This window comes from Anas platyrhynchos, chromosome 13 (genome assembly GCF_047663525.1).
Source record: "Anas platyrhynchos isolate ZD024472 breed Pekin duck chromosome 13, IASCAAS_PekinDuck_T2T, whole genome shotgun sequence".
Lineage (NCBI taxonomy): Eukaryota > Metazoa > Chordata > Aves > Anseriformes > Anatidae > Anas > Anas platyrhynchos.
The window spans coordinates 916189-939027 of record NC_092599.1 but is presented as its reverse complement, the minus strand read 5'-3'; the positions used below and the strand labels follow the sequence as shown (position 1 = coordinate 939027).

At 56.2% G+C, this 22839-nt stretch overlaps 3 protein-coding genes across 4 annotated transcripts in view; 1 reads left to right on the top strand and 2 right to left on the bottom strand.

Moving 5' to 3' along the window:
• The window catches only part of SSUH2 (ssu-2 homolog), a 29168-nt gene extending 20236 nt beyond the window's left edge, over window positions 1-8932 (bottom strand). Inside the window, exons 1-2 of one of the 2 annotated variants that reach the window (XM_038186164.2) lie at window positions 8455-8932; window positions 8306-8366 (exon numbers count right to left, since the gene is read on the bottom strand). In XM_038186164.2, coding sequence (XP_038042092.2) covers window positions 8306-8366; window positions 8455-8559 — 166 coding nt within the window. In that variant the 5' untranslated portion in view covers window positions 8560-8932. The remainder of the gene's footprint in view (window positions 1-8305; window positions 8367-8454) is intronic. The other variant, XM_038186163.2, reaches the window with a different exon arrangement.
• A 224-nt stretch (window positions 8933-9156) lies between these two features.
• Window positions 9157-13265, top strand: CAV3 (caveolin 3). The gene is given in 2 exon segments (NM_001310829.1): window positions 9157-9311; window positions 12372-13265. Coding segments are annotated over 2 exon segments (456 nt in total). The 5' UTR covers window positions 9157-9197; the 3' UTR covers window positions 12714-13265.
• OXTR (oxytocin receptor) lies at window positions 13257-21058 on the bottom strand. The gene is made up of 2 exons (XM_005012067.5): window positions 19803-21058; window positions 13257-16411 (listed from the first exon to the last, which is right to left on the bottom strand). The coding sequence occupies exons 1-2, from the start codon at window positions 20731-20733 to the stop codon at window positions 16164-16166; spliced, it is 1179 nt and encodes a 392-aa protein (XP_005012124.3). The 5' UTR covers window positions 20734-21058; the 3' UTR covers window positions 13257-16163.
• Between the last annotated feature and the right edge of the window lie 1781 nt (window positions 21059-22839).

Genomic DNA, 22839 nt, shown 5'->3' with positions numbered 1-22839 from the left:
CCTTAGCCGTGGCAGATACAGGGTGCAGCACGTCATGGGATTTGGCTCTCGGATACTTAAAGACAAGAAAAAATCTGACAGCTCTTCCAGCCTTCACCATCTTGTCTTGCAGCTAAAATGTTCCTTTTAATAGAGCACAGCTTGGTTTGTAGAGCAGCTATCCATCACGGAGGCCTAGAAGAGAGTCGTGGGCTTTGAAGCAAAAATTAAAACTCAGACAGAAAAATAAGTCATAGAAGAAGCAACTGCTCCAGTAGCTACGAGCCAGTCAGGTCCCCAGCCACCTCCAGCACCCGCAGTTCAGACCACGAGGACTCCTGCACCAGACCTGGCCCCACCAGGCACCACATGCCCCATCCCAGCTGAGCCCCTCACCACAGCAGGGGGCAACTTGAAAGAATCTGAAATAGGGTAGGTTTAGATTAGATATTCGGAAGAAATTCTTCGCTATAAGGTGAGGCCCTGGCACAGGTTGCCCAGAGAAGCTGTGGGTGCCCCATCCCTGGAGGTGTTCAAGGCCAGGCTTTGGGAAACCTGGTCTGGTGGGAAGGGTCCCTGCCCGTGGCAGGGGTTGGAACTGGGTGGGCTTTAAGGTCCCTTCCAACCCAAACCATCCTATGATTCTCCACTTGAGGATCTGATACACATCTTTCACTGTGCAGCTCTTCTTAAACAGGCACTGGCAAAATCACCTGGTTTCTGTAAGTTCCGAAGGGCCTCGTGTGTCCTGTTTACACTAAAACAATACAAATTAGGTACTAGGTACTGGCTATGCTCCAGTGGACATGAGAGCATCTGCATTCCTACAGAGTTACAGTGCTTCCTCCAAAGACTGAATTTATACCCACATCCAAACTAAATAAATCATGTACCACAGTCCCTAAAACAACTCACTTATCACGCTTAGTGTGAATAATGAAATGTCATAATATTTGTTCAAGACATGTGGATTATTTTGTTTTCAATAACTGAGATTTTGCTGAAAATACAGAGGTAATGCTTCCTCTGTGTGGTTTGGTACCTCCCAGAGGAAACGTGCTTTGTATTGACAGGGGCTGCAGAGGAGGGAGGTGCCTGGTACCCAGCCTGGCCCCACAACCTACCCTCTACTCAGCAGACCGAGATGCAGAGCAGGTCTCCAGGCAATTCTGTGAAATTAAAGCAGAGCTGGAGGAGGCAGCACCAGCAGCATCCCCGCTCTCCCTACAGAAAGCCCCCACAGCGAGGTGCTCACCCCCACAGGCTTTGCCCACTGCCCCACAACCCCAGCAGCACCCACAGGACCACGAGCTCCTGCCTGTCCCCACGCAGCTCCCCTCAGTCTCCAGGCAGGCTGGCACAGCAATGCTGCAAAAGGGTAATTCAACAAATAGCCCATCAGTATTTTTGGCACAGAACCCTCTCCGAGTGCCCACGCTGCACGGCTCCCACGCCAGCCTGTACTGAGGTGTGTGGAGACGAGGAGCTGTCGGCATGGTCAGGGCAGCCACAAGCAGGGCTCGGCTGCTCCCCTGGGATGGGGAGCTCAGCACGGCCAGAGCAGCACCCGCCTCCACCAAACCACCTCTGCCCTCCTCCGGAGCTCCCACCAGGCACCCACCTCCGCTCGCACGGCCCCGAGCACGCCGGCGTTATTGCTTCGACTGCAAGACCACGGGCAGGTTGCAAGGGCACACATCATATGTGGGCTGATGGATGAAACGACAGGCTGGGAAGAAAATACTTACAGTGCTACCATTTATCAAGGGCAGAAATTAGAACATAACTGACATCAGGCTCTAGCAATAACCACCAAGTTTTCATTTCCACTCCAAAACCCATCTTCCCAAGCAGTAAATCAAACTGAGAATCATGAACTATATTGGAACTCTGCGATGTGTCTGCCTTGCACTGGGATGAGGCGTACGCCTGGATCTCTCCTGCTGCAGTCCTGACCATCACCGCATGGCAGAAGATGCTGAGTTTCACAGCGCAAGTGGCAACAACTTAAACCTCACAGGCAGGAGCATGCAGCCATCAGCAACCAGTGCCAAACAGCCAGGGGGGCTCAGGGCCAGACCAGCCCCTGGTCCTCTGCTGCTCAGGAGTCCTCACTTTTTGTTGTGAGCACTGTTCATCCCACCTGCAGTGCCCACCCCAGTCCTGCCATCCACCTACTGCTGCCACAGGAACCCCACTCGTACATGGACCTTGGCCCTAAAATTGCTGTTTTGTGGGAGGATAGGTTAGATGGGAGCCCGCATCCACCCCAGCACTGAGACAGGCACTGCCTGGGGAAGCAGCGACAATGCTGAAATGCTGTGAGGACAAGAACAGAACAGGGAAGAGCAGCTGAAGCCTTTCACGTGCAAAGCTCCCAGTGCTAGAAATAGGCTTCTATATTCTGCACTGTTATTAAGAGACTAACCCCCCTTCCAGGGCTTGAGAGGATGGTTTTATTTGTAGGCATTAAGAGCCTCTCGGACATGCCACAGCCAAGCAATATCGATCAACACCGCCAGCATCGCCCTGCACATCTCTGCACTGACATCATCCAGAGAGCAGCGTCTCTTATTTATGAGAGGTAACGTGCCCTGCTTTTCAGGTTGGCATTTCAGTTTTGGCTGCCTTGTGCACTGCAATTCGTGTAGTGTTTTATTCATACAGAGCCCAACTTAGCCCAGGCTCTGTCAAAGGACTGGGCTTCTGAGCCCTGGTCTTTGGACCACGCTGCCCCTCCATAGCACCCATGTGCACACAAGAGAGCACCATAAAACCTCACGGATTGGGAAGAGGAGATTTCAGCTGTTCCTACTGGAGAAGCAAAGGGTTTTCCAGACACTACAGGCACCAGCATGGCTAGAGCAACACGCCTGGATGACCAGGCCAGACACCCTGCAGCCTGCTCACCTCATCATACTGCTGGAAATTGCCCCAATCTCGCTTGGACAAGGAGGACAAAATGCTTGGTCTCCTCCCTCTCAAATCTGTTCTTTGCTGCCAAAAAATGTCAGCCTGGGAGGAAACTGGAGTCCTAGAATCATCTATGAAACCTTCCTTTGCGAGCAGCAGGTTTGCTACGCCCAGAGGAGGCCACAAGAAGCACTCCAGGTCTGTTCTCCCAGCCTCCCCTCACACCCAAGGGGGTCACTGCGGTCCTCCAGCTATTTAGGGGCTCATACCCATGAAGGAGCAGAGCCTGAGGTGCATTTAGGGTCTGTCCTTCCAGCACAACAGGGCTCTCTGTGCCAAAGAGAATACAGGGCTGCGGAATGAGGAAGGAGCCTGGGGCCACCCCAAACAGGAGCCGGCCACCACCATCACATTGAGCCTGATGAGCCGAGTGGTACCAGCCCCAGCTCCCCGCTGCTCATGGAGGGCTCTTCCCACTCGAACTGGCAGAGCTGGGAACCTGAATTTGACTTGGCCTTGCTGGGGGAAGCGGCCCCTGAGCGCTGCTTCGCGCCAGCTGTCAGCGAGCTCCTGCAGGAACGGCTGCCCCAGTCTGTCAGGGAAGCGTTTGCTTGTTTTAACAATTGCAGCTTTGGTTGAGCTTCACATCGTTTTGGCAATAGGTGCTGCACACAAAGCTAAATGATACAGGAGATCCAGACAGCAAAGTTACCCAGCCCTAAAAATTCAGGGAAAAAGTAGCAGGGCACTGCACGCCGTTGGTGCTGCCCATCTCACCCAGCTGGCCCCCCAGCCCACACTGCATCCCAGCACGTTCACAAATGCTGCAGGTGCCCATGCATTGCCACGGGGGTGTGTGTCCCCACGGAACAGGCTTTGGAGCTCAGACCGAGCCCAAGTGAGCCCCAGTGTGATGGCTCAGCCCAGGCACGCTCGCTTTATTCTCACCTTAAAGCTGTGTTGCAGAGCCCCTGTTTCGGGTCATGTTCTTGGCAGCCAGCTTTAACTGCCCAGTTTCCTGTTGCTTTCATCGCAGCTTGATGCAGAACAGCCGCCTCATCAGTGACTGCAAGCTTCTGCACACCAACACTGTCCTCCCTCATTACCTGACCCCTGAGCTTACAGATTGCAGCAATGCATCTCTTTGCTGGAAGGGCAAGCATTTTTCTACAGCTAACTGCTTTTTGATTAAAGAAAAAAGGAAACAATAAAACCTCATACAGCAGGATAAGTAATAGCCAAAGGCAATTGTGGACCCTAGTTCTAATCGGCAGCACACAAACTGGTTAAATCCGATCATAAGACTACCCAACTGGGTATGTCACAAGTGATAAATCAAGACAAGACTTGCTTGATAAGGCAAAGCCAAGCCAAGCTATTTTAAAATGAAAATCCAAAGGAATTTAGAGTGCTGGTGTGAGAGAGAAAAGAGCTGAGACTAGGACAAGCTGTAAACACAGCCTGGTGGGGCTGCTCCCAGACAGCCCCCGGGCCCGCAGTGGAGAAGGGGGGCACCGTGGGATCTCAAGTTCAGGAGGGAAGGAAGAATCGCTGATAGCAGATCATATTTCTACAGTGCTTTCCCTTCTCTAGCCCCCCATCGCACAGAAATAGGATAGGTGATGGCTTCATTTGAAGCCAAGTGCTCAGGAGTGAAAGGGTTTTGGCAGTCAGGGCACTGGCCCACCTGGCACCCCGGTTCCTGAGGCAGAGCTCCCCCACCAAGGCTGAGCTCTGGACAGGACACACGGGGTCAGGCAGCTCCTTCTCACTTCACAGAGAAGGAACAACACTGTGTGTGTGCCACAGCCGAGCCTTCCTCCCCACCCTGGGCTCCACTATGGGTGACACTGCTCCTCCACCAGGACAGCCCACCCCCACCGCTGTGCCGCCGAGAAGTTTGGTCTGCTGCACGAGCATTTGCAGCACAGACAAGAATGCAGAAAGACTAGGTGTTTGTGTACCCACGAGGGCACGAATTTGATATTCATAGGCTTTTCTCTCTCTTCTAAAGGGCAATCTGCTTTGAATTGAAACAAACTAAGATGACTTGAATGATAAATGAATGTTGCTCTGTACTTCCACCTCAGTGAAATGTAATTGTAATTGATATTAGACGTGACAGAGCTCCTGCTCAAACTTTTGTTTACAAGCTACTTAACTTCAGCTGTCTCTGAAATAATAATACCATCAAGTCCCTACCCAAAGCATCTCACCAGCGTGCTGAGGAGCAGGCAGCAGCCCAACCCACCAGGCCCCCAGCCAGGAGCTGGGCTCCAGAGCAGCCCCAGGTCTCTCACCAGAGGGCTCTGACACCAGCAGCTCCAGCAAGGCTGGATTCCTGCTCCGTGCTAACAGGAGAGGAGATGCAGGCAAGAAGGGACAAGGTGCTGCTTACGATGAAGGGGCGCTGTGCCTCACAGCCCCCCGAAGGGAGACCCAGCAACAGAAGGGAAAGCAAGGCGGACTGAGGTCTGTCCCTATCGTTTTCTCACTTGGAAGGACACACAACTCCCTAAAGTGCTCTCAAGTTGACCACAAAATATGCATTAAATTGTTTCTTACCTGAAGCTTGTGTTCCTCCTGTGCATTTTGATCCAATTTGTTGGCTTCAGTAATAAATTTCTGCACACCAAACAAGGTGCAGCAATCCTCACACGGCAAGGTCATCTCCCACACTTCATTCCGGTGCTCTTCCAAGCCAAGGAAGGAGGATGAAGAGAGGAGCAGGTGTTGGCAGATCCATGGGCCAGGTGTGCAGGCTTTTTGCACCCAAGCAAGAGAAAGGCATCCCCAGTGCAACCCAGACTGCGCTCACGTTCATCTGCCACCGGAGGAAACCCAGCCTCTTGTTTCTGAGTTAAAGCAGCACAGTGGCAACATACAAGAGAAACCAGAGAGGCTCACACATCACTACCACTCTCAGGCTCATGTTTTCAGGGAGAAGCACCACTAAGGAACGAATCACTAAACCTGAGCTTTCAGCTGCAGCAGAGAGGGGCTAAAGGATGCATGTGGGAAGGAGACATGAAAGGTAGTTTTTGTTTTGGTCATTAAAAAAAGATGAAAGGAGAACTCTGCTCCAAGCACTGAAAGCAGGAGCAAGCCCTTATGCTCAGTCCCATCTGGCAATGCTTCCCACTTGCTCAGAACAGATCCATCCATTGGCTTCCCTGCTACACACACAAGGCTGAGCTGAAGGATGAAAAGCCCTAAGGTGAAGACTGATTCACTGAATCTTCCCTCCTGCTTTAACCAAAGGGCTAATTTACCAGCACCACTTTGTATCTGGCTTTCCTCTCTCCTACAACATACCGCATGCTCTCCGAGGACTTGACAGCAAAAGCTCCCAATTTCTTCTTTCACTGCTCACTGAAATTCATCTATTTATTTTCATATGAGCTTTGATTTCATACAAGCCAGCTTTATTTCTGCTTTATTCTTCTCCACTCTAGAGAAATACATTTTACTTGCTGGCTCTAAGCAGCAGATTATTTTTCTGACCTCTAGAAGGCTTCTAAATTCACAGCACCAGTCCCACCAGCCCACAAACCAGCTTAGGCTTTGATAATTTGTTTAGAAAAAGACATACTCTCCTTCAGACCAAGTGCAGGGCTAATCTGGGGGACAATGGTCACTGTTTCTGCAGAGAGAAACCTGTCACAAGGCTTTCTAACAAACATTCCCAAAAGGAAAGGTTTGAATTTCAGTGCGGCTGGGCTGCAGCTCTCCATCAGGTGCCTGCAGACACCCAGCTATAGCACCAGAGGTGCATAGAAAAGCAAAGGGAACCATACCCCAAAGACTCGGAGGTAAACACAGCATTTCACAGCACCCGTGCTGGAGAAGGTTTGTCAAGCAGGGACCAAGAACCAACCCCATAGGTAAGCCCTATTATTCAACTAAGCTCCAACAGTGGAGTCTCACATCCAGACTGATCCCAGGCCACTGTGCTGGGGGCAGCTGTGCCCAGAGCATCCACGAGCACCCAGGCGCAGCAGCACAGACCTTGGCAGGAGCCCGAAGCCCTCCCAGAGCCAGTCAGACGTCCTGCAAGCACTGTGCCCTCAGCTTGCCTGGAGCCTGGGCAGGCTGGTGCAGGAAAACCTTCAAGTTCTTTCAGCACATCTCGTCTACATCCATCCACTAGGGATCAAATATTTGCTAAAACTTACATTGCTTTACTGCCTACACTCAGCAATTAAGTTTGTGGTTCCTGCTAATTAGCAACAAACTGACATTACTGTTAGCCCACTGCAGACTTTGGGCACCAGAAGCTTTTACGTGGTGACCCACTCCCGAAGTACTCAGATTTATTTATAACCTGTGTGGTGAGACGGAGTACTCTCCCATTGCCACCTGAGACAGCTTCCTAGCTGTACACTAACACCGCCCGGGTTCATATGTTCCTCCTCCCACGCCCGAGACACCAGAGCCGCGTGCCTGCGTGCAGGCAGCCGAGGAGCGGCCGGGCCCCAGCCAAAATCAGCCCGTGACTCACGCCGTCGGGCACCCGGGGCACAGGGCAGGACACGGGGCTCAGGGCAGGAGCTGCACCCCACCGCCGGCCCCAGCCCATCCTCGGCGGTGCAGAGCCCCCGGGTGTGCAGGGTAAAGCCCCTCCACCCGCAGCAGCTGCACCTCCTAAATTCGGCACTGGGTCCCGGCCAAGGCAGCATTGCTGTGCCGGGAGATGGCTGCTGCTCAGCTCATCGCCTCCGCACACCCCGGCAGCGTGTTCCTTCAGCCCAGAGAAAGGGGAAAGCAGCTTGTTTTGGGAAAATACCCTCACCGTCTGTCCTGAAGTTCGGCTTTGGTAAAAGCTCAGCCACAGCAGCAGAGGTGGCACAAAACCTCGTCAGAGAGGAATTCAGCTGTGACAGAGCAGTTCTGGCCTAAAAGCCAGTGCCCAAGAGCCTGCTGTGCTCAGGACACTGGAGGTGCCCCCACGCGAGGTTACATCAGGCTGCCTGCACCCAGCACCTTGCTGAGCCGTGAAACAGAAGGTAAAGAAACAGGACTCAATAAAACAGCTCCGAGACTCGCATCTCACAAACATTTAAATCTGTTTTTCAACACAGGAGCAGCTGACATCCAGCCCAAGCTCCGATGAACCTTTACATACCTGCAGCTGCCCTCAGCATCCAGGCCCAGGGCTGTGTTTGGGGGCACCGAGCAGCCCAGGGAGCCCCAGCACAGAGGTGTGCGAGCCCCAGGTCCTGCTGCAGCAGCTTCTCCCATCACATCCTACAGCACACCGCCGTGGTCTGCACAGCGAGATACCCACAGCCCTCCCCAGGCACCGGCCCTGTCCTTGCAGCCCTGCTTCGATCCCAGAGCTGCCAGCACCCTCCCAATGCCCCATGCTCTGCCAGCAGGTCGCCCCCCAGCTTCTCCCCATGGGTGCACCCACCTGCACGGCCACCCGCCACAGCAAAGGGAGCCAAACTCATGGCAGAGGAGCTCGGTGTTCCCTGGAATTAAGGAGTTTACAAACAACTGATTTTGCAGAAGCCGTGTGGGTGTTTTTTTCACAAAGCCGTTAGTTTAAAACAAACCTACAGTCATCAAAGCAGAGCACTGAAGAGATTGATGAGGATTATCAGAATGGCATGAGATAAAAGAAACTTCTTCAGCACGCTGAGTGGCACAGTGCCCGGTGCCCATGCAGATCCCCGACCATTAGAGGTCTGTGGGTCAGCCCGCTGGCTTCCTCAGGTCCCTCTGCATGGACGGGCCACACCAGAAGGAATTCAGGGGTTACCACAAGGCTTCTCCTGGGCTCCCACAGGGACCTGAGCCTCTTCAGGTGGTATTTATAGGCAGCATTCCTGTCTCCCAAAGTCCCTTCAGTTACAGATTACCACAACACCCGTTTCCTCATAAACAAGTGCTTCTCTCAGGCTCCCAAGGCCTTTTGCTCCCACGTGAGCATTATTTCTCCCAAGCAAGGAGAAAATCCCACCTGCAAGGCCAGGCTAAGGCACCCACCCCCAGGGCCATCCTTACAGCATTGAGGGTCACCACAGGAGCAACTGGGGGGCCCCCAGCCCCCAGCATGTGTGACCCCCCCCCCCCCCAAGACCAGTGACACTGCTGGGGCTCTCCCCAGCAAAGCCCCTTTAAGGGCTGCTCGGGGCGGCACGACATTAATTTTAGCCTGGAGCACAGCCAGGGGCACGCGGGGGCTGCAGGGCAGCTGCCGCAGCGCCTCCGCACCCTGCCCTCCCCAGGGCCCTCCCCCTGCAGAGCCCCAATTTCGCTGCTTTTCACCCGACGGGTGCCAGCCTGGCGGCGGAGGAGCTATGGCAGAGGAGCAGAGCGAGCTGGACGAGAGGATCATCATCAAGGACCAACACACCAAGGAGATCGACCTGGTGAACAGAGACCCGAAGCGGATAAATGAAGACGTTGTGAAGGTACGGCTTTAAGCGCTATTTTTGAGAAGCATCTCCCTTATTGCAACAAGTATATGGGTGTCTTCATCCTGCATCTGGCCTGACTTCAGCTCTGGCTTTAAGTCACTGGTGCACGTGCCTCAAGAGGAGGCAGCACCTTGGGTGGCAGCGAGGTTACCTGCTGCAGGACCCCCACCCTGCACTGCCAGGGCCATTTGGATGCTGGCTGGACACTCCTGTGGGGTGCACGGCTCCAATTAATGCAATATCCCTGATCCTTTGTATATGCTGTGCAACTCCATGGGCTGCAGCTTGAAAATTATGGAGACACCCTCATTTGTGACAGCAAGTGGAAAGCCAAAAATAAAACAGGCTCAGCCTATATCACTGATTTAAAGTGAACCCTGGAAAAAAAGCTACTTATGATCAAGAGTTGACAACCTGAGTACCAGAGCACTTAGACACGTATTGTCCTCTTTGGAAGATTGTTTCTCCCGGGTGGCAGCGTGAGGGTGCAGCGAGCCTCCTCGCCTGTTTTTGATCAAAAGGAGTAGCACATCTCTGAAAAGGGAATGGCTTTCCTTAATGCTGACCACTGAAACTTGACTGCTCTGTCAGTCATGTAATAAGATTTGTTAGAATTATGCCAAAGATAAGTTTGGCCCAAAGGAGGTCGGGTGGAGAGGGAAGGGTTTTGTTAAAACTGTTTGAGAGATCAAAGTGAATGACACCGGGAGTGACAAGACTCCGAGCCTGCTCACAAAGGCTTTGAGCAAGTCGTGACCTTGATCGCACTGCTGAAATGCAAGCCTGCATTTGTGCATTAAAATGCTTTCTATTACAGCTAAAACCGTGGGTATGGCTAAATTAAAGTGTCCCAGATGAGCTGGGGCAGTGCCAGCCATAGATGGGCACCTTCCGGCAGGGCGAGACGTGCCCGTGACAGCTGCTGGCAGCTCGGTCCCCACGGCCCCGCACGGTGTGGGCCCACATCTGTGCCGCCCCCGGCACTGCCTCTGCTCACACCGGGCCGTGGGCAGGCCCCACAGCAGAGCTGGGCCACAGGACCACGGCTTTGGGAAAGGGCACCCCAGGAGCAGAGCCTGGAGAAGAGGGCCCAGGGCAGGGCCTTGTCACAGCGAGCCGGGGGGATGGCACCAGGCCGGGGGCAGCTGCCCCACCATCAGCCACGCTGCCCATGCCACAGGGATGGGCTCCAGCACGGCTCGTTGCCAAGTGCCAAGCAATGCCCCATCAGACCTACCTGCTCACTGCTTGCAATGCCACCAGCTGTCCCAAACAGGACGTGTCAGGGCACGGCAGGCCCTCCCTAACCCCCTCACGCCATTCCCCCACCCCTTCCCCTGCCTTTTTCTGCCACAGCTCCAAAACCCCCAAGAGGATTTTGAAGCTCACCAGCTTACGAGACCACAATACTTCCTCAGCTTTGGAAGCTTTCAGAGCGCTCAGTCCAGCTACCTCGCATTCTTCCAACCTTAAAAATAGCACCAAAGATAAGGCTGGGCAGGGAGAGGCAGAACCACCAGGCCCTTACCCCCGGGCACTGCCACTCGCCTGCCTCCCTCTGCAGCGAGCAGCAGCAAACTGGAAAATGCCCTGCCCTTAAAGACTTAAGGGCCTTTAAATGCCCTTCCTTAAAGCTTCACAGGTACAGAGGCAGGCCAGGGCAGGAAAGCAGACTCAGAATCATTCATCTAGGTTGGAAGAGACCTCCAAGATCACCCAGTCCAACCTCTGACCAGTCCTCCCCTAAACCATATCACTGAGCTCTAAATCAATGTCTTTTAAAGACCTCCAGGGATGGTGACTCAGCCACTTCCCTGGGCAGCCCATTCCAACACCTAACTTGCAGGCAGCAAGGTTTGCCCTGCCACAGAGCCATATCTGCTCGCTGAGGTGCACCAGCAGCAGCTGGAGACCCCAGCACAGCTACAGCAGGGGCAGCAGCCAAGGGCGCTTGGCAGAGCTCTTAAAGCCCTTCCCTGGACACAGCCATGGAGCACACAGGCAGCACCCACAGGTGCTACCCCCTGAAGGCGCTGGGGCAGAGCCCAGGCTCAGCTCACAGTTCAGCCTCTCTGCCCCATCTCTCCTCAGAGCCCTTCTGGAAGAAAAGAAACAGAAAAGAAGAGACTCCTCCCTTATAACCTGCTGCCCCCTTCATTAATTGATCCCCTGATTAGCTAATCAGGCAGTCAGGCAGCTGAGATCTGTCATTCATTGCCAGCCCAGCCGGGCAGTCGATGCTGCTCACCAGCACCCAGCAGCCTGGCTGTTAATTCCTAATCCATGTCAATATTTGCCCAGCATCTCTTGCCAATCCCAGGAAATTAAAGATGATATGGAATGATTTTACGATCAAAGTGCTTCCAAAACCAGAAGGGATGGTGCAGTTTGACAGACAGGTATAAACAGACACATTAGCCTCACCAATGAAAGGTCACGCTTTTTTTTCAAGACAAATAGCTTGGCTCATGCATTCCCTAAAAATGAGTTACATCGCAACAAGATCTCTGTGCATAGTTCCGAGGCTTTTAAGAATATTTGTAATGCAGGGACACTCCCAACGCACGCATATAACACCATATCCCTGTAAGGACATGGCCAAGCTGATGTCTCTCTCTCTTCAGGCAGAATGCAAACAAGCTGAATTGAGTACCTTGCCTCCGAATATATAAATAAGTAAACCATAAATCAAGAGGACTGTTGGGGTTTTATTAGCGCAAACCACCTTCCTGCCGAGCAGGCAGCCCATGCCTGAATGCTAAAAAAGGGTAGGAACGGGCTCTGGCTTCCTCCAGAGTAAACACATCCACGCACATCACTGCTTTGGAGCACTCGTGGCCGGCCCCAGCACCTGTGAGCGTGGTGCACAGCGTGAGTGCCGCTGGCCCTGCCCCATCTCCCTCAGACCTGGGCACAGCTTCCAGGTGCACCGGGGTCTGTCCCTGCTCCAGGGCTGCGACCCCGCTGCCCCCTCTGGGCTCCCCCCGCGTGGCAGCAGCTCCCTGGTCTCCCGCTGCAGTCTGTGCTCACCCCCTGCCTCTTCTCTGCTCCCAGGTGGATTTTGAAGACGTGATAGCTGAGCCAGTGGGAACGTACAGCTTTGACGGTGTCTGGAAAACCAGCTACACCACCTTCACCGTCAGCAAGTACTGGTGCTACCGCCTGCTTTCTGCCATCCTGGGAATCCCCCTGGCCGTGGTCTGGGGCTTCCTCTTTGCCCTCATCTCCTTCTGCCACATCTGGGCGGTGGTGCCCTGCATCAAGAGCTACCTGATTGAGATCCAGTGCGTCAGCCGCATCTACTCCCTCTGCATCCACACCTTCTGCGACCCGCTCTTCGAGGCGCTCTCCAAGATCTGCAGCAACATCAGAGTTGCTCTGCGGAAGGAAACCTAAAGCTTGAGAGCTGCCCCAGCCATCGCGCTGCTCGTGGTGTGCCCGCCTCGGTCACGCTGCCACCTCACCTGGGGGACCTGCACAGCACGCAGGAGCCTGCGGCACAGCTGGCTCTCGGGACTCTCCCCCAAGAAGGAGGCACACCGAGCTGCCCCTCGATCCATCCTAAAGACAGCAGTGGTGGCAGAACCTGGCATCATGCCCTGCTCCTGCAGGAAGGACCGCAGCATCCCCCAGACCTCAACATCCCCCAGACCTCAGCATCTTCTGGACCTCAGCGTCCCCCAGACCTCAGCACCTCCTGGACTGCCGCATCTCCTGGACCATGGCCCTGGGCCACCACCTGCAGCTGCAGAGCAGGGAGGGAGCAGCAGAGCCGCCAGCATGCCGCCAGCTGCCCCTCACAGCCCTGCCTGCTCCGTCTCCATCCTCCAGCATAACCCTGAGAAAAACACTCGCATATGAATTATTTGCCGCAAATAATTGTTGTTGTGAAAGCTTCTGTATTAAATCAGGCTGCACAAAAGGCTTATGGATAGAATAGTGAAAAAAAAAAAAAAAACAAAAAAACTCTTTTTCCCTGTGTGTTCCCATTTCAGCAGAGCTTCAAAAAGCAGATTGATTAGTGTATGAAATGCTGTGTCTGCCTCCTGAGAGGACGTGAAGGGCTTGGGCTGCCGACAGCTGCACAGCCACCGGTGGCAGTTTGGGGCTCACTGCAGCATTACAGGGCAGTGCTGGGCCTGCGGGCAGGACACCCTGGGGAGCAGCAAGCACAGGGCAGCCGTGTGGGTGCTCCCCGCAGACAGACAGCACCTACGGAGCGGGCAGGGGGCTTGCCACGGGGAGCAGAGGGAGCAGACGGATCCCACAGCCCCCCGAGGACGGGACCTGGCCGTGCGCAGCACCGGGGCTGGATGCTCGTGGAAGGCACAGGTCACAGCAGCCCACGGAAGGGCGTTTGTCACACACTGTGCCCCAGGGCTGCCAGCGCTCCTGGGGGGCATGTGGGGTGCACGGGACCGTGTCCGGCCAGGGCCCAGCCTCCTGGGGGCAACGCGGTGCTCCTGAAGAGGGGGACAGGGGAAAGGTGCAGTTCGGAGCCGTTTCCTCCCCTGGGCTGTCAGTCCGTTTGTTTGGCCCGTGCTCCGCAGAGCTGTGTTTTAACTGTGAGGCGCTTTGTTGGCTCTGTCCTTAAGTGCTTTGCTGAATCAGGGCCCAGGAGGTCTCATTGTTCACTTATTATTCTCAGTTGTATTCATGTGCTTTTTTTCCTTGGCTTCCAACAAGTACTTGAAGCCGAAGTCTCTGCTAGTGCTATGCCAAGGGCTAGGAAGAGCCAGATTTTCTATTGGTGCTCCTCCAGTGGCTTGGGACTGTGGGCCTTCGTTATCCCACAGCGACGTAGCACTGATGCTCAGCAACACCAGGCCTCAAGACGGATAGAGGTACACACAAGAAAAAAGACAGTTAAATGTTTGTAGGGAAAAAAAAAAAAAGTTTCCAATAACACTTTGTCACAAGCATTTTTTAAAGCTTTTTGAAGGAATAAAAGTAATAAAAAGCAATGTTGGAATTACAGTCATTTTAATTTTGTTGTTGCTGTCCTAGCAGTTCACATCCTGACCCAGCCCCCTCCAGGCTCCCCACCACGGTGGTCTCCAGGCTCCCTGCGCAGGGAGCGCACGCTGCCACTGTCAGCACCTCTGTCTCCCTCTGACCCTCTTGAAGCGTGTGTCAGCCCCATGGCTGGTGTCCCTTTCTGTGACAAGCCTCTAGCTTATCCTGACAGAGTGAAGGCAGCCCCGGGGCGAACTGTGCCCTGCGGAGGGCAGGCAGAGCCGAGGCACCCTCCGGGGACATCCCAGGGTGCAGGGGCACAGAACAAAAGAGGAGCGAGTGCGAACGAGCCCCCATGCACTCAAAAGAGCCCCAGCACATCAGGGTCCCCTTCTTGTTCCGTGCAGGAGGTAGTGACTCTCAAAGGGAAAGGGGATGAACATAGGAGGAAAAACTCTGTTTGTTTTCATAACGATTTAAACCAGTCTGTGAAGTGTGCTGGGACTGAATGTGCTGGGACTGAATGTGCTGGGTCATAGTCACTCGAAGCTACTAGAAAAAAAATCAAAGGAATGCCAGAATATGAAAAGTGAAAATGTACCTGTTGGTGACAGTGAAAAAATAAAGCTAATACATAGATAAATGCATTTTTCACACTCATTCCCAACACGTAAGGCCAATTCAGGTTACCTCTGAGTGCACACAGGCCTCACTTCTGCATGCCATCCCTGCGGGTGCCCACAGGAGAAGCAATCCAAGCGAGGGTGGGAGCATCTGTCCTTAGTGCTCCCTCCCAGCCACCCGGACAGAGCCCACCCTGAGCCGCTCCACCCTGCAGGGGCCAGGCCACGGCTAACTCCATGCAACGAACAAAGTGGTGTACACATCTTAAGTGCTTGGTGCAGTGCTCTATAAACAAAAGCATCCTTACGCTGAGTGTACTCAGGTCGTGTGTTTAAAGCGTAGCATCCCGACAGTTCCCTTCGTTTTTTCAGTATTGCCATGCTTCTGCACTTCCCCTCCCTCTTTCCATCAAGACACAGTCAGAAAATTTTATTTACAGGTATTTCTTTGCAATAAAAATCCATGCCAAAAGCATGACCTCGTGCATTACAAAGCAAGATTGCATTGGTGTAAAAGACTAACTGCTATCTACAGTAAACCCAAAGCAAAAGCTCGGCCTCGGGGGACTCTGCGGGAGTTTTTCAATCCCACGGAGCCCAGATGCAATCCCCAGTGCCAGCCCTTTAGAAGCTTTGAGCGCGTTCAGCAAATGTATTATTGCACACATCCCCTGATCCTACAGTCGTGTCTGCTTCCCTCGCTCCCACTGCCCGACGTGCACAGCCCTGCTGGTGGCGTTCCCGGGCACAGCTGTGGGCACAGGGACACCCAGCCCCGGCCCGAGGGTCCCCATGGCACCCCATGGCACCCCATCCCACCCCATGGCACCCTATCCATGGCACCCTATCCCACCCCACAGAACCCTGCAGCCCCACGCTCCCCGCTCCATCCCGGCAGTGCCGCCTGCCCGGTGCAGGGGAGCGGGGAGGGGGCTCCCTGCAGTCGGGGTGAGCCCAGCTCTGGGAATTGCTCGGGACAAAACCTGCCCCTCGTGAGTTTGGAAAACCACCCACCTCAACGGCGAATGGGCTCGGAACCGGGTTCGTGCTGCTCAGCACCACGCACCACCGAAATCCCGAGCACAGAAGTCTTCCACTGGCTCCTGCCCCGGTTAAATAACAAATGCTGTACATGCTCACCCTCGCGCAGACCCTATGTACACCTATTTACACGGAAATCCCCTCGCAGGTCCCAATCACAGCTTTTTACAGGGGCGTGCCGAAGGCGCTCAGCACGGCGGAGAAGCAGGGCCGGGCCAGCGGTGCCTCACGTCGCGGCAGGCTGCGTGAAGCTCCTCTGGCTCGTGCTCTTGCAGCTGAGGACGAAGGAGGAGGAGTTGCTCTTCTTGCTGACGCTCAGGTCGCACGCCGGCCGCGACTTCAGGTAGCGCGTGGAGCAGCAGAGGAAGCGCCGCATCAGGTCGTGGAAGAGGTGCCCCGTGTACAGCATGTAGATCCACGGGTTGCAGCAGCTGTTGAGGCTGGCCAGGAGCATGGCGATGATGAAGGGAGAGGCTGCAAGGCAGAAAGAGCCATCAGGGTGCTGTGGGGCAGGGAGAGCCCCCGGGAGGGCACCGGGGCACCGGGACACACGGCCCTGCTGCAGAAACACCACAGCAACCACACTGGTAAAGACGAGGTGGGATACATGAACAGCAGGCAGCAAGTCCGTGTTTAAGGAATTGCTGCTGAGGGTTTTCCCAGAGGAGCTGTGTTTGCCCTGCTCGGCTCCCAGGCTGCTGGTTCTGGGATGTTAACCCAGCAACACCTCGCAAAGAGGCAGCGCTGCTCCTCCTGCTGCAGTCAGCGCTTGCAGTGCCCTCCTGGGGGGCACAGCAGAGAACAGGGCCCAGAACAAAGAGCCGGTGGGGTCTCTGCCACCCTCCCCAACATCCCCAGGGTGCCCCTGATGGGGCTGCCAGGGGCACCATTCCCAGGTGTCCCCACCACCAGAACGCAGCTGCAGGGACAGAGCCCACCAACCCAGCCACATCCACGCCTCCGCACAGCACTGTCCCAGCCCCTGAGAGCAGAGACATTTTCCTTGCCCCCTTTCCCCAAATTAATTTCCACGTACAAAATGCTCTGCCATGGGAAATGATGGCCGTTTCCATTTCAGTAATGAAATCTGGGAGCCTGGCAACGGCTCCTGGCTGCACACCCGGCTGTCGGGGTGGCGATGGTGGCGGCACGGTGCCAGGCACAGCACCTCCCGCGGCTGTCCCCACCGGCACAGCACAAAGCCCCCGGGTTTCCCACCCACAGCCAAGAGCTCAGACCAGCACCGACCCGCCAGAGCAGGGCTGCTGGCCCCACAGCCTGGTGGCCACGCTGGCCCCAGGTGCTGAGCCCCTTAGGGGTGGTGTGCCCTGCGCCAGCCCCGCGCCCCAGCCCGGCTTCTGCCCTCCTCGTGTGCTGCCAGCAGGCGCGAGCAGTGCGGGCGCTGCTGGGCTCTGGCTGTGCTCGCTGCCTGTCTGCCTCTGCAAAAATCCACTTGCACCTCTGAAACCAGAAGAGAAGCACAAATAGCGAGTGCTGGTTTCCAAATGCACCCTTAACCCACTTGTGCATAATTCCTGCTCAAGTGATGTCTGCTCCAATTGCTTTTAATTTCAAGTATATGCGAAAAGAGAGCCATGGGGAATTGCTTCAAAATCCCAGGTGCGAGACCTGAGACACATCGCAGCAAGTCACTTAAAAAAAAAAAGCAATCGTCCATCTGTTGCTGACTCAGCTGTCCTGTCTCCGAGGCACATAAATTGAGCTTCGTGGGGCTCTCTGTGCGTGGCGAGCATCGCAGGAGCTGCCCCAGGAGTGGCTCAAGAGCTGCTTGCCCCTGCCGAGGTGGGGACGTCTGATTTTGGGGCGCCGTGCTGGCACCCCCAGCCCCTCGGAGCAGGCCCTGGTCCCACACACTGCTCACACCGCAGCAGCAGGCATAAACAACTCCCCTCGCCAGGCATAATCTCTGTGACATCCTATGTGGAGGATTCTAAAAATTTTCTTAGCAAGCCAGAGGTGGCAGAGCCCTGCTGCTGGCCGGTGAGCTCGCTGCCCCTCGCCTTGTCCAGCGCAGCGCCCACACCGCCCGTAGCTCCTGCAGCACAAGGAGCTGAACTCACCTCCTGCTGCTGGCACACCTCTGCACCAGTGCCCTGTGATTCTGCCCAGCCAGGGCAGCCCAAGCTTTGGTGAAAAAAAAGAAAAAAAATCTGGGCTGCAGGGCAAGCTGCTGCTTCTGCAAAGAGCGAGGGCTCTGCAGCCCCCCTCGTGCCCCAGGGGCAGCCCGCAGGAGGACAGAGAGCCTGGGGAGGGCACCCTGGGGTGCTGCAAGCTGCAGCCCTCCTCGCCCAGCAAAGCAAAGCAACAGAAAGGGTGGCACTGCCCGTTCGGCAGTGTAGGCAAGGGCAAGTCTGACCAACAGGCAGGCATGGCCGTGACCCGTAGCAGTGCCGGCTACGAACCCAACCGCCCTGAGCAGCCCCAGTGAGGGAACCGGCAGCGGCAGAGCTTTGGCTTTCTGATGAGACTGCAGGCTGGAAATACAGCCAGAGGGAGAGACACAATTCATCCAGCTGCTGAACATTTGAAGTTTTGACTAGCCTAAATCAGGTAAAAATAAAATAAAATAAAATAAAATTAAAATTAAAATTAAAAACAAACAAACAAACAAACAAAAAAAAAAAAAAAAAAAAAAAAGAGAGCTGCCTGGAGCACCTAGGAGGGTTTAAAAAGCTGTGCTTGTGTCTCCACCTGGAATGGAAGGGACAGAGAGAGGCAAGAAAGGCAAAGCGAGGAGAGCTGGAGCCAGGCAGGAGAGCTGCTCTGGCTGCAGGGAGCACAGATGTGCACGGGCTGCCGGGGACACCAGGTTTTGCACTGACGGTGTGTAACTGACACCAGTTAATGAGTGTGTAACTGACCCCAGCTAACAACACGACACGACAGGATTACGTGGTGCGACCCAGCCGCAAAGCCCCTGCTGTGGCAGGGCTGCGGGGCGGACAGCAGGGAGCTGCGGCTCCCCCTCAGCCTGTGGCATCCCCAGGCTCCGCGCTTCTGATGAGTTTGGGGCACTTTGTCCAAGGAAGAGGTCCCCCAGTGCACTTTTTTTGTTCTTTTTTCCTAGCTCACAAGGCTGTGCGGAGTTTTTCTTGTAAGCTCTCCCCTGAGGTGCGGGGACACCTCCGTGCAGAGGCAGCACAGACTTGCCCAGCTACAAGCACACAAACCCAAGGAGGGTCATATATTTTACTCTGCTTGCAACCTTAGTGACGACAGGAACAGCCAGCACCAAGTATAAAAAATGGCAATTCAGTGACACCGCATCCTTTAGGAAAAGCCTTTGCTCATAAATCAGGGGGTTTCTGGAGGAACCGTGCTCCAGCCAGAGATAAAATAACAGCGGCACAGTCCCTGGGAGGATGGAAGCAGGAGAAGAGGGTGAAAGAAGGGCAAAAGAGTTGAAAGCAAAGAAGTCAGCGAGGACAAAACGATACTGCAAAAGAAAAGAAGTCGGGCAGTGAGACGAGCAGTTTGTGCTGTGGGAGCTGCCGCGTGGAGCAGGAGCGAGCAGCCGGTGTGGGTAACTCAGAGCCCGGAGGCTGAGCTCTCACAGCCACCTCGGGGAGTGGTGACACCTCCCCGGCCACCGCCAGCCACACAGCCTGACCCCGGAGCCACAACCACCCTGGATTTGTGTGGGCTGAGCTAGCCCGCACCCAGGTACAGCCACCACCGCCCCTCCCGTTTCTTCTCCCTGTTCAGAACTTCTCCCCGTCCCCCTCCCAGCCCCCCGAGACCCGACCCAGCTGAGTTTCTGGCTGCCCCCGCAGCCCGCTGCCGGGTATCCCCGCGGTCGCTGGGCTGAGCAGCCCTCGTGCAGGCACGGGGCAGCAGGACGTACCTTCCTGCGGGGCGTTCGTGTCCCACACAGACCACATCTGCACGAAGAAAAACGGTGTCCAGCAGACTATGAAAGCTAGCACTATGATGAAGGTCATTTTGACCGTCCGGATCTTGGCTTTGGAGATGAGCCTCGTGCTGCTCACCCTGGCAAACGCCGTCCCGCTGCGGGCGTTGGAGCTCAGACCCACGTTGGGCCCGTGAGCCGTCTTCAGCTTCACGTTCTGCCAGATTTTGAAGCTGATTAAGCCATAGCAGATGCTCAGCATCAGCACAGGGATGATGTAGACCATGAGGGTTATCCAGGTGACATAGGCTTTGGGTCCCCAAGGCTGGATGAAGTCTGCCCAACAGTCGTAAACTCCATTCCCCACATCCCTCAGAGAAAATATGTGGATCTGAGGGATGCTGACCAGCAGGCACAGCAGCCAGGTGAGGAGGACAGAGACCCGGTCCGCCCTCCTGTGCAGGGACCTCAGCGGCTGACAGATGGCCAAGCAGCGGTCCAGGGACATCAGCAAGAGCATGTAGGTGGAGGCGAACATCCCCACCACCTGCAAGTACTTGATCAGCCGGCAAAGGAAATCCGGTCCGTAAAACCTGAAGGTGATGTCCCAGATGAGCTGGGGCAGCACCTGGAAGATGGCCACGACCAGGTCGGCGATGCTCAGGTGCTTCATGAAGAAGTACATGCGGGAGTGCTTCTGCCGGGTGGTGTGGATGGCCAGCAGCACGCACAGGTTGCCGGTCAGGGCGAGGAAGAGGATGAGGCACAGCACCGTCACCTCCACCTTGGCCATGTCCTCGTTCCTCTTCAGCGGGTCGGCCGTGCCGTTCCTGCCCGCCGTCTGGTTCTCCGCCGGGACGCTGCCGTTCCCCAGCGACCCGTTGGCCGCCCACAGGCTGCTCCCGGCCAGGTACAACTTCTCCATGGCCACCCCGGCCCGAGCCCAGCCCGGCGAGCGCACGGAGCCCCCGCGAGCCGCTCCCGGCCGCAGGCAGGCGCGGCCCCGGCACGGCTCCGCTCCCCGGCGCTCGCCCCCGCGCCGCGCTCCCGCCCGGCCCCCCCCCGAGCCGCGGGGGCAGGAGGGGCTCCGGGCACCCCCCCGCCCCGCCCGGCCCTCGCCGTGCCCGCAGCCCCCTGCCCCCGGCGGCACGGGGCGTTCCGGGGGGGGTCGGGGACCGGGAGCGGGGAGCAGCCGCGCCCCCGTCCCGCTGCCGGCACCCACGCGGGGAGAGGGGGACCCCGGCCGAGGGGGGCGGAGCGGGGGTGGGAGGGTGGGATGGGAGGGATGGAGAGAGGTGGGATGGGATGGGATGGGATGGGTGGGAGCAGCCTGGCCCCCTCAGCATCCCCATCTCATCCCCGTCCCCAGCCCCAGCCCCAGCCCCAGCCCCAGCCCAAGCCCCAGCCCCGTCCCCATCCCCGACCCCGTCCCCATCCCCATCCCATTCTATTCCCATCCCCATCCCCATCCCATCCCCATCCCCATCCCCGACCCCGTCCCCATCCCTATCCCCATCCCCTTTCCCATCCCCATTCCAGTCCCCGTCCCCATCCCCATCGCCATCCCATTCCATTCCCATCCCCATCCCCGTCCCCATCCCCATCCCACCCCACCCGCCGCAGCGACGAGCGCGGAGCGGGTCCGGGGCCGGCTCCGGACCCCGCCGCCTGCTCTGGGAGCGGCGGCCGCGAGGGGGAGCGGCAGCGCCGGGCCCGGCCGGGCCCCCCCGAGGGCTGCGGGGCGCCCCCGGCCGCCGGTGCCTGCGCCCGGCCGGGACCGGAGCCGGGCACGGGGCGCGGGGCTGTCCCCGAGCCCCCCGCGGCTCTTCTGGCCCCGGTGCCAGAATTGGCCCGAGGCTCGGCAGAAATGCCCTTCGGAGCCCCCCCCCCCGCTCCAGGGGCTCTCTGCGCTCCTCTCGCCGCGTCTCCGTTGCTCCGGGCTCGCACTCGCGCTCCTGGGCAGGCAGCGCAGCGCCAGCCACCGAAGGCTTTTTTCTTTCAGAGAGATTGTTTTAGAGTAATACCAAAACAGTTCTGTAACAGAAAAAACCGCGGGTGTGTTTGGTGTCACTGCCACCCGTGCCTCTCTCAGCCTGCACGTCTCAGAGAGGAGAGGAGGCTTTCCCTGGACTCACTTCCCCACGAGGGATGCAGGCACCGGGCACTCCTGGAGAGCCCCCCCCACGCCTCAGCAGCACCTTCCCGAGCCCTGCAGCAGCCCCGGAGCCATTCCCAGGCCTTTTCACCAAAAAGGAGGCTTCAGCACCACATTGCCTGGCACGGCTGCCTCAGCCACCCAGCCCCAAGCGAAAGGAGCGTGCTGCTGCTCGTTCCACTGCGCTGCTTTTCCCTGATAACCACAGCTCAAACTCTACTTAGCCTAGCCTTAGGCCTTGAATAAACATCCCTGAAGTTATTTTTAAAGATTTTTGGGAACCTTTAGCTCTATGCAAGATGTAAAAATGTTAAATACTTTGGCAAGTTCTTCCCTCCAGGGTTCACGTTCTTCCTCCTTCAGGCAATAAAACGGCTGTGGGAATCGCTGAGGATAACAGCTCACCATGTGCAATGCTTTTTTTTTTCATTGTTCTGCCCTTTTCGGGAGAGCTCTGTAGGAGGAAGTGACCTTGGGTGAAATCCTGGCTGCAGTGGAGTCAAGGAGAGGTTTGCCACTGGCTTCACTTTGTCCTGCAGGGCACTCGGAGGTTGTGCATCTGTGCCAGCAGCAGCCTGCGGTCGCCTTGGGAGCCGTCTGGCACTGGTGTGCTGGCACCACGCACCTCAGGTGAGTGCCCTGGGACAGAGCAGCCCCAGCTCCTCTTCACTGCCAGCTGAGGCATCGTTCACAGCCACACAAACCCTGATTGCTTCGTGGAGTCAGGGTTCTGCACCAAACTGCTCTGAATGCAGACCATAGCCTTACACCAGTTGCATTGCTCAGGAGCGTTCGCAGCCTCAAAGAGTGGTGTGTAACTGCAGAATACATTTTATTTCAACAGTGAATCATAACTGCTAATCTGTGGAAGAGCTC